Source organism: Sebastes fasciatus, chromosome 11 (genome assembly GCF_043250625.1).
Source record: "Sebastes fasciatus isolate fSebFas1 chromosome 11, fSebFas1.pri, whole genome shotgun sequence".
NCBI lineage: Eukaryota > Metazoa > Chordata > Actinopteri > Perciformes > Sebastidae > Sebastes > Sebastes fasciatus.
In genome coordinates this window covers 28,652,874-28,664,282 of record NC_133805.1, presented here as the reverse complement: position 1 = coordinate 28,664,282, position 11,409 = coordinate 28,652,874, and the positions used below count along the sequence as shown (strand labels likewise).

The 11,409-nt window shown below is 41.8% G+C and overlaps 2 protein-coding genes across 3 annotated transcripts in view; one reads left to right on the top strand and one right to left on the bottom strand.

The window, feature by feature from the left end:
• Positions 1 to 478: 478 nt before the first annotated feature.
• On the top strand, positions 479 to 7,774 carry LOC141777648 (uncharacterized). The gene is made up of 2 exons (XM_074652106.1): positions 479 to 2,304; positions 4,595 to 7,774. Exons 1-2 carry the CDS (start codon positions 2,004 to 2,006, stop codon positions 5,527 to 5,529), a joined length of 1,236 nt encoding a protein of 411 aa, XP_074508207.1. The 5' UTR covers positions 479 to 2,003; the 3' UTR covers positions 5,530 to 7,774.
• nectin4b (nectin cell adhesion molecule 4b) overlaps positions 7,734 to 11,409 on the bottom strand; it is a 24,566-nt gene continuing 20,890 nt past the window's right edge. Inside the window, exons 10-11 of one of the 2 annotated variants that reach the window (XM_074652094.1) lie at positions 10,915 to 11,121; positions 7,734 to 10,068 (exon numbers count right to left, since the gene is read on the bottom strand). In XM_074652094.1, coding sequence (XP_074508195.1) covers positions 9,784 to 10,068; positions 10,915 to 11,121 — 492 coding nt within the window. In that variant the 3' untranslated portion in view covers positions 7,734 to 9,783. The remainder of the gene's footprint in view (positions 10,069 to 10,914; positions 11,122 to 11,409) is intronic. The other variant, XM_074652095.1, reaches the window with a different exon arrangement.

The window sequence follows — 11,409 nt, the reverse complement described above, 5'->3', positions numbered from 1 at the left end:
ACGTTATAGTGTTTTTTATCCTCCCCGTTCACTTGTAGGCCAGTCTTGCCAGGTCCAATATGGCGCCCACGTTGACGTATCGCTGCAACGGGTTGAAGCGTCCATTGCGGCGTCTCCAGGGTTACAGTGTATGTGAATGATATCAGCTGACAGGAAGTAAACATGGACCCCAGCTGTTGCCCAGCAACGCAATTCCGTTGTAATTCCGTTGAAATTCGCAAAAACTGAGCGTTGGATGAATACAGGTATATTCAGGCAGACAGTATCAGGAAAATATAGGGTTTTTCGAACATTACAGCATTTAAACATGTTATAGTAGAATCATAAAATACATGTGTGAACATGAAAATGAGCACAATATATTTAAAGGTCCCATATCATGCTCATTCTCAGATTCATACTTGTATTTTGTGTTTCTACTAGAACATGTGTACATGCTGTAATGTTAAAAAAAAACTTAATTTTTACTCATACTGTCGGCCTGATTATGCCTGTATTTACCATCTATCTGAAACGCTCCGTTTTTGCGCATTTTGATGGAATTGCAACAGAATTGCGTTGCTAGGCAACAGCTGGGGTCCATGTTTACTTCCTGTCAGCTGATGTCATTCAAATACACTGCAACCAGGAATAAACTGGGACACATTTAGAATGTTTACGTTTAAAACTGTATAAAGGGTCTAAATATTGTATATCCGTGACATCACAAATGGGCAGAAATCCTGACAGCTTGTTTCAAATGCAGAGTTTCTGAATACAGGCTGTGTGTATTTCCCTGTGAGTTGGGTGTTTCGATACTTTCACAGTATTTATATAGGACTTAAAGGGACTGTTTGTAAGAATCAGAAATGCTTGTTAACAGCGACACCTGTGACCGTTAAGTCAACGAAAGTCAACGTCGGGCTCGCGCTTGCTCGCTCTAAATAGACATGAACGAGCATCGCTCAAAACAGTGAGGCGACACACGTCAACTAAAACCACAATATCACTCTATATTTCACCTGCTTGGCAGTAATGTTAGCTGACCAGACAAAGGTCTCTCCATGAATCAGTGCTGATCCTAGTGTTGGCTTTTCCTGCTTCAGCCTGTGGGGCTGAAGCAGGAAAAACGTGTCGGTGCTGGGGCTGAAGCAGGAAGAGAAACGTTATCGTCTCCAACTGCGCCTGGAGGGAGACACCGGCGTCCGGTCGGAGACGGTAACGTTTCTCGCTGCGGAGCCCCGTCACTTCACAAGACACGGAAAACCTCTGTTGGTCTGGAGGAGCTGCAGCATTTCTTTCTGCGCAAACGTCCACTTTACATTTACTAGATATTCTCAGAGCTACTAACTCTTCTGCTGTGTGGAGTGTGCGCGCATGCACATAAGGTGGAGCGAGCTGAGTGAAGGCAAGCAGGCAGGCAGAGGAGCAGAGTACAGCAGACTCCAGCCACACGCGAGTGCGCATATGCGAGCGCGCATGGTTAACCGACCCGGGTGATTAATACGTGTAAAAAGTTACAGACAGTCCCTTTAAGCCTGCTTTATAATAAAAAAAAACATGAAAAATCTCACTTTTTTATACCTTTAAGTAATTCTTCCAACACTGTTTACCTAGTATCTGTTTAATATGAAGTATTACTGTCTATTTGTATCATTGATTAAAATAAAAAATATTAATGCTTATAACTACATTATAGTGTGTTATAACCCATAGGTTACCGGTTGTACTGCCAGTGCCTACAAACGCTAAACGGGGAGGAGGTTTGTTTTCATGTTTCATGATGATGAAGTTTGTCCCTCCCCCGCCACCGTACATCCTCCGTCACGTGACCCCCAGCGCTTCCTGTTACTGTTGTATTACACTTCCATGTTTTTCTCCTCAAACAGTTACCGTGATGTAAATCAACTACAACGGACGGAAGAGTCCCTGTCGTGTGATCTGTCGCACATAGAGAGTTAGTTTACCGCCCCGTCGCGTCGCTGCAGCCTGCGGAGGCTCTCTGATCTGACCCGGTGGTCAACATGGCCCACTGTGTGGCTTTCCAGAGCAAGCTCACCTCCATCATGGAGGTGCTGGCTAAAGCTGCCGTGGTGGAGATCAGCAAGCTGTGGGAGGACGGCTTCGCCCTGGTGCAGCTGGAGCTCCGCCGGAGAGAGAGCGAGATAGAAGCCCTGAACAGGAAGCTGGTGTTGATGGAGACTGAGCGGTTAACGGTGCTGACTCAGGCTCAGACTCAGACTACCAACCTGTCTTCATCACCTCCATCATCTTCCTCCTCCATGAGGGAGCAGCAGGACAAGCTGCTGCCGCCCACCGGTGATGGTAAGGATGAGCCCCGGCTGGATAATACATAATATATGTTTTAAATGTACTCATAGGAGGTACAACATGTCACATAAAAAGGAGTATACATGGAGTGTACAACTTAACAAACAGAGCTGATTTATAGTCTAGAGCAGTGGTTTCCAACCTTTTTCCTTGAGGCACCCCTTTTCTATCAACTGATGACCCCCTGACTACATGACAGATTTTATCCAATCCAATCCAATCCAAATGTATTTATAAAGTACATTTAAAAACAACAAAAGTTGTCTAAAGTGCTGTACAATTATACATAAAAACAACACAATAAAACACTAAGACCAACTTAAAACCAACAGGACATTAGAAATAATAAAAGCACTAAAACCAATAGGAAAGGGAAAAGGATTAAAATAGTCAACTCTCATGCCGAGCCAAAAGCCAAGGAATATGGATATTATATTGAATGCATAACAATAACAGTACAGGTGGACTTTTAATACAATTCTCTGTATTATGTATTTTTGTGTTGTTGTTTTTAACAATCATTCATTGGCTTATTTTTTGACAATTTTTCTTCTCCCTGACGCTTAACAAGTCCATTTAGTTTTCTTCACAGAAATGAATGAAATGCTGAGATATAGACCAACTTTATATTTTTAAAATAAGTTGTCTTGACACCCCTTAAAATCAAGAAGGCCTTGTTACCCCTGTGAAGCTTTGGCGACCCTTAGTGAGTGTCGGGACCCCCAGGTTGGGAACCAGTGTTCTAGATAAGATAAGATAAGATAAGATAAGATGAACCTTTATTAATCCCCGGAGGGAAATTCAGGTGTCAAAGCAGCAACAGCAGCAAACAGTGAAACCCAGGAGAGGTAAAGGTATACAAAAATTATAAAAACAATAATAGAGATATAAAAGATACAGAGTGAATGGGTGAACATAGTGTGTGCAGTCCGTCAATAAATAAATGTAGTATGTGCATATGTGCAGTCTATAAAGTGGTATATAGGATGTATAGTGTAAAGTAAGTGTAAAGTGCGCCAGTGGTTAGAGTCCAAGATGGTTGCAGATAGTGCATGTTAAAAGGTAGATAGTGCGTGTTTAAAGTTCTTAAAGTCCTCATAGTTCTCATATGGGGGTCAGCCTTGGTTGTGGAGCCTGATGGCTACCAGCATGAAGGACTGACCCAGGCGCTTTGTGTTGTGCCGAGGGGGGATGAGTCTGTGGCTGAAGGTGCTCCTCATATTGACTAGCTCATCATAGAGGGGGTGGGAGGGGTTATCCAGGATAGCGTCCAGCTTCCTCCTCATCCTCCCCTCTGCACTGGTTCTCAAAGTGGGGGACCCACATGGGTCCTCGAGGGGGTTCCAGGTGATCTCCAGCAAAAATGGGAAATATTTATTTTCACTACAACTCCATCCATGAGTAACACAGTGACAGAATGTATGACTATTTTGGTCACAGGTTTAAAACACAATCTGTAATAAAATATCTAAAAGTAAAAGTCCTATCAGACAGGGGACCCTGGAGCAAAATCTTATGAAATGGGGGTCAGTGGTCTAATTTGTGTCAGTTATGATGTCCTTGATGTTGAAAAAGTTTGTGAACCACTGAAAATTAATCTACAACGATGCCAAACACTGTCTGGTTTCCCTTTTCCAAAATGTGAAGATGTTCTCCTTTTCTCTGTTATATGTTATTAAAGCTTACTAGACTAGGGCTAAATCTTTACATTAGTTTATCTACTCATTAGTTTGTCAATAAATATATTATTCATAAAACGTCAGTCACTGCTTCCCAGAGCTCAGGGTGACACTTTCAAATGACTTGTTTTATCTGATCAACAGTCCAAAACCCAGATATTCACGTCACTATTACATATGACAAAGAAAAGCAGCAAAATCCTCACATTTTAGAGGCTAAAATCAAAGAATGATTGGTATTTTTGCTTGAAAGTGCCAATACACTAGACCACCACAGCCTTTTTAAAACCTCTACAAATGTTTTAAAAAGAACTTCCATTCCATCCTTTTTAGCCTTTCAACTCAAACTTGGAGGCTACATCCTGACTGCATCTAATTAACATTTTACTGTAATTAAGTGCTGAAAAATCAGTCGATTGAATGATTTTGTATTTTGTATTTTAAATTCTTTTTGTACCAGTTTAACTTTTTCTACGTTGCCTTGAAAGCTTTGAAACATCTCTTTATAAAATGGTGATTGTTACACCTATGTTAAGGCACATTCATACTCAAACAGTTGGTTCTCAATACATGTATAAAGGTGAACCTGTTGTCTGTCGTTTCAGGTCCCGTTATAGATTCAGTCCAGACATTGTCGTCGGATCAGAGTGTCAGAGAGAAGGCGGACACCTCAGCAAATCACAGAACGCCGCCACCATCACAATCACAGACAGAAGAGAAACAATGTGAACAGCTCAAGTCTGACGTCTGTGACAGTGACGGCAGAGACGACGATGAAGACTTAATAGTCAAGCTAGAGGACGAGGACGATGTCCAGTTCGTGGAGCAGATAGTGGACTCTGACAACAGCGTTAACGACGGAGCGGGTAACCATGAGATGGAGCTGACCCTCCAACCGGCCGAGGTCGTGGAAGAGCAAGAGAGCCAGCAGTGGTCGTCGGTTTCGGTGGGAGACAGCGACACCGCTGATGACTCGGACTGCTTTTTTGAACCGAAGCAGCTGTCACAACATCTGGACAGCAGATCGGAAATCCTGCTCATTCAGAATGCTTTGGGCATTTTTCACGATTCAGCAGAGACAGCGGACAGGTTTATGAGGGATAACGGACCCGGTGCATCCAGCAAATCATGGGCTCCTGTGACTTTTAGCGAAGCTCAGCCGAGTGAGCCTATAGACGCAATACATCACAGAGAGAGAGGAGTGTCCATCAGATTCCTCTCAGAGAAACAACCTCAAACTAAAATGATGTCAGCTTTTGACCTGGACAGCAGCTTCTTTCTTTTAAACGACCCCGAGTTGCACAAAACGATCGCGAGTCGCCGCATAAAAGAGAAGTGGTTCATCTGCCCGTACTGCGGCAAAAGCTTCGACCGCGTCAGCCACCTGGAGATTCACCAGCGGATTCACACGGGAGAGAAACCGTACACATGCGAAACATGCGGCAAGTGTTTCTCTCAGAGGAGCAACCTTCGCACTCATCAGCGGACTCACAAAGAGGCTCCTTTAACCCCAAATGCAGTTGATGCAATGATCCAATAGATTGCGACGAGTGAGAAAAAGCTAGAAATATCTGTGTGTCTTCTAGATCAACTAACAAATTCTCTTTGTATTTTGATATTACTGAAAAGTAATGTAGCTGACTGATTTTACTGTGCACTACTTTCTTTTCTTTTTTTGGATACATTATAACGTTGACATAGCTTGGATTGGAAGAACTAATTTTGGTACTTGTGTACCGTTTGTAAAACCCAGCCAGTTAAAAGATTTATAAAAACATGTAGGGATATAGCTGAATAATGACTTCTACAGGTTATACACATAAGGAAACAAATTGCCAAAGCAAAACCTCTGTATGTATGATGACTGTAGGCCTTCTGATATCCCTGAGCATTACCATTTTCCCATCCATTGTCCATTATCAGGCTCACAGTGAAAGCCGAGCAGCACAGACCCGCATGAAGATGGTAAGATGTAAAAGAGAAAGGACCAGAAATTATGAAAGGACAACCACAGCACTTAAAAAGGATGAGAATGAACTCACACGGGCATTATTGCAAATTGTGAGACTTTGGCAATATCTTTCCTTTTGTAAAGTATCAAAGCCTAACAAAGACAGGAAAGGAAGCACTGACTCATCTTTGTGTTTTTAAGAATTCCACCTTGCATCATTTCATGATAGCTGCTCCTTTAGATGTTTACAGGTCAGTAAAGTCAGGGAGGAAACTTCCTAATCAGAAAAGAAGTGTTTAAAGACATGTTTCATAGCATGCCGGGAGATGTAGGTCTTCTTGGAGGTAGCCCTGAGTGTATTCGCTCTGAGTGGAAGAGCAGCATCTTAAAGGAATAGTTCAACATTTTGGGAAAAACGCCTATTCACGTTCTTGAAGAGAGCGAGATGAGAAGATTGATACAAGTAGTATTGATCTCATCTAACTCTCAACAAGAAATTGAATAAACATATTTCCCAAAATTATATCGTTTAAAGGGATAGGCTGGTGTTTTGAAGTGGGGATGTATGAGGTACTTCTCCATAGTCAATGTATTTCCTACAGATGGCGGTCGGCACGCAGAAGCAGAGTTACTGCACGAAACAAAGCAATGTAGTGGGGGCAGCAGCAAAACTTATTTTAGCCACATAAAAAAATATCATTAGCAGTTTCAGTGTACACTATATTTAGAATATTTTTGCTGGTTTACCTCGCCATCAGAGAGCTATACAGTCTGTGTTTCCGTCTGGGAACTGAAGCCATTATCTATGCTCTGCCAAAGCCACCAGGCTGACACATTGAAAAAAACTTAATTTATTTGACCTTGCAGAACACGGGAGTTGCTGGTCTACTGCTGCCTCAATCGGTTAGTGTGTTTGTGTTATTGTGGCACTTTGGTTAGTTCGGATTCATCAAATAGCACAAACTAACTTAACTGATCGAGGCAGTAGTAGACCAGCAGCTCCGGTGTTCTGCGAGTTAAAATTACAGTTTTTTTCAATGGAGTCTGGTGGCTTTGGTGAGAGCATAGATGGAGACAACGGCTTCAGTTCCCTGTCGGAAAGGGCTGTCTGACAGCAATGTAAAGCAGTGAAAATATTCTAAATATAGCATACACTTGGGCGCCCCGATCGCTCATTTGTTAGAGCGGGCACCCATATAACAAGGCTGAGTCCTAACCGTGGCGTTCGGGTTCAAATCTGACCTGCGGACATTTCCGCATGTCGCCCCCTCTTTCTCTCCCCCTTTCTAAACTGTCCACTGTCCTATCAATAAAGGCTTGAAAATGCCCAAAAAAATAATCTTAAAAAAAAAATATAAAGCATACACTTAAACTGATATTGATTTTTTTTAGGTGGCTAAAATATGTTTTGCTGCTGCCCCCATCCACGTCAGTACATTGCTTTACTCCAGTGCTGGTACTCCTGTTGGTTTCTCCAAACTGGAGGCGTGCCGACCGTCATCTACTGTAGGGAATACACTGACTATGCATAAGTACCTCATACAACCCCACTTCAAAACACCTGAACTATCCCTTTAATACAGAGGTTCTCTGAGATTACGTGAGACCAGCCACCCTGTGAAAATCCACTTTTTTCTACTTGTATCCACAATCCCGATTATTTCAGTGAGGATGAGGATGTAAACGTCAGAATAAGGATAAACCAGGAACTCTAATACAAATGCTACATTTATCCTCATGTATATGAGGTGAAACAAGCTTAACTGTCCCAGGTTATAATAAAGAACAATGACTCGTATGCTGTACTTTTATGAATAAAACATTTCAATATTTACATGTCAGTTTTTCAGTTTCATAGAAAAACACTGAATGAATATAAAACAATTTACACAACGACATACACACAACTGAACGCTGCTTTACGCTTCATCTTCTGCATGCTTTGTCCCGTCTGTTCACTGCTGTGCACTGGTACGGTTTAAACCTGGTCATGGAAACCAGTTTGCCGCGTATCTTTGTCCCAGGGCTCGAAAAATAACTTTATACATCAGTGTCCCGCAACTGTCCCACACTTAACAACCAGTGTCCCAAATTCTTTTTTTTCATTCTACACAATAAATATAGTTTTATTATAAACTATTTATAGTTTTTAGTTTATTACTTTATTTGACAGGGACAATGCATATTAATAACATTTCTGAAAATATGCCAGAGTTAGCCAGACTATGCAAGTTACTTCACTGGCTCACTCTGGTCCGCAATGGAAGTTCTGCTAGTTCTTCCCTGCACTTAATATCTGAATAAAAAAACTAAGATCACCCCAGGTGTTTGGCCACAATCACTTTTCATTATTCTTTTAGTCATTGGTTGATTAAATGTTTCTTGTTTATTTCTAACTGTATGATCAATAAATGCATCACTGTAAACTGTAGTGCACTGTGGCTGCCCCCTCTTAGTCGACTGGACGAATAATCGGTCGTTTTGGTTTTAGTCAACTAAGATTTTTTTTAGTCAATTAGACATTTTCTATGCTTTTTTTCATGCTGAATGAGAATGACTTATTTCCAAGAAACATATGAGCACATCTCTGGTAAACACAATATTCAAATTTGTGCTTTTGTGTGATTCTTTGTGGAGAAACTCGGTTTCACATATCTGTTGATTAAGTGAGTGTCGACCGAGGACGGCCCTACGGTGCAGAAATGGAAGCCTGTTTCTTACTGGTATACAGTGATGGAAATTTACATACGCTTTGAACATATCTCACAGAAAATTATAATCTTTCCATTTTATTCTAAACTGTGAAGCAGTTTGTAAAGTCTGTTTCAATATGAGCGTTGCTTTGCTGTCTAAAAACAACTATGACACATCAAATAATTTCATCATTTGTAATGATAAGTGTCTCTCCTGTCCCAGACACCGTATCTTTGTGTCCCAGATGCTATTTTGTTGTCCCCGGGACAACAGGGACATCCTTAATTTTTAGAGCTGCTTTGTCCCTGTTTCGGGTCCTCAGCCTTTTTGACCATTTTGTAGTTGCAGGTGACTGTTTATGACAAGACCATAAACATACAATATCTCCTTATAGCTCTGCCTATATATATATATATATATATATATATATATACACTGTATATATATATATATATATACACATACACAAATGCACACACTAACTTCTTATCCAGAGGTGCATCCAAGCTGAAAATATCGAAGCTTAGAGTACAGTTTACTGTCAACTTGGCCAGGCATTGGAGCTTAGAAAATTGTGTCCTTGTCCATATGTCCCTCCCTGAATGTTTCTGATGTAAACAAGGTACCTGAAGTTGACAGTCAGGATTCTTTGGGTCTTTCCCTTTGTGAATTTAAATATATACATATATACAATATGTAGAGACACCAAAGCAGTGGATGCAAGATTTAAACATTAGTAAACATTATTTGACAGGAACATTTACTCCTTGCACGTTCATGGCGTCCTGGTTTGTGAAAGGCACCGTCGGATCAAAAACTTCCCAATAACGGGGCACCCTGGTGGCCATGAACCACAACGCCTCTGGTTTGTGTCTGGCTCCCTCAACTTATTTCATGTCGTCTCTCCACAGTCTCCCTGCAGTCTGTCTAATAAAGGCATAAAATGTCCCAAAAAATTATTAAAAAACTTCCCACTTATCATAGGGTTATGATAAAGGATAAAAAACTCACAAGCCAGAGTCAAAAATAAAAGTTTGGATTGTTCTTGGGTCTAATGACCCACTGCAGTCAATGAGTAAAAAACAAAATTCCCATTTAAAAAAGATTAAGGTCAATGCAGGCAGGCTTTCCCTCCTCTCACATTTGGGTCTAAATGATCTGTCCTCTGGAGTGCATCAGGATGGCGTTGGAGTGTGGTTTGGGCCTGAGGATCCCATTACTCTGGTAGAAGTGATTCTTTAGTGCCTCCGAGAGCTGGTAGGAGCCGCTGTCCTCGTCATCCTCGTGTTCCTCTGCCACCGTCTGGGTGGGAGCCCAGTCCTCTCCATGTGGGGTGTCTCCCTCTCTGAGGTGGCCCGGGTCTGTCTCTCTGGGCCCGACGCCTTCGTCCTGCTGGGCCTTCAGGGGAACCAGGGAAGAGGGCAGACCTGAGTCCTGGTATAAACGGCATAGAAACACATTACTATTTCTCTGATAGAAAAACAGCTAATATTGATGCTGGATGTAGATACGTTTTACACCTCTATTCCTTTTCATTTAAGGTACAGTGTGTAGGATTTGGTGAGATCTAGTGGTGTGGTTGCAGAATGCAACCAACTGAGTAACCCTCTGCTCATTCCTCCCTTTCCAAGACCGCGGTAATGTGAGCCGCCGAGTACAAAACCGTGCTAACGCCATCCTTCCTATAACACAACTTAAGGAGCAACGGAAGTCAGACGGCAGCTGGCGGTACCACTATTTTTCACTCTGCAGCTGCAGTTTCACAAGCGTGTCGGAGAACCACGGTGGCCTTCAGGTAACATAAAAATGCGAAATGCTTTCACTGCAGCCAGTGTTTGGTTTGTCCGTTCTGGGCGACTGTAGAAACATGGTGGAGCAACATAGCGGAAGAGTACCCGCTCCCTATGTAGATGTGAAGGACTCAATAAATAAATGAATAAAATAATAAAGAAAAATGTAGAAATAAAAGCCTAAATTATCAAATAAATGTGCAGGCTAATTTGAAAATATGTTAACTCCATATAATAGAGCCAAAAAAACTAAAACTGAATGAATTTACATTCATTTTTATCAGTTTTTAACCTGGCAATATCGTTTCAGTTTAGTTTTTTTACTAGAATAACCCTGGTCTGTAGTCATTTGTGTTTCCAGTTTTTGTTTGTAGTCTCCATGACAATGTCTGACGGATTCAGCAGTAAATAAAACACGATACCATATGACACATTACAAACGAAACTAACAGCGTTTCAACTTAATCTCTCAGTCGCTGCTGACACATACCAGTGACATGTTGCTGTTCTTCAGGTATGACTCCACCCTCCTCCGGCGCTCCTCCTTCTCTCCGTCCATCTCCGCTCCTCTCAGGCTCTCCCTGCCGTCGTGCCAGACGACGGGACGTCCCAGTTCATCCACCTCCACCTCCACCCCTCCTGGAGGACCCCACTTCCCGCCCAGAGTGGACTCGCTGCCTCTGTAGATGGGTCGTTCCTGCAGGCGGGGAGGTCAAACAGTCACAACACTGATAACAATTGTTAGGACTCAATTTGCACAATAAATGTGCAAATTGCACTTTTTCAAACAATTTTTGCATTTTTTGGTATAAATTTGACCAATTTTAATAAAATATTCATTATTTACCTCAGATGTTTATTACTGTCGGGGCGGAAAACCCCCTAAACTTAATGTCGCCATTGAAAAGTATAAAGTAGCATAGTACCTCAAAAATGTACAGCAACTGAGTAAATGTACTTAGTTACTTTCCACCGTTGCTAACCC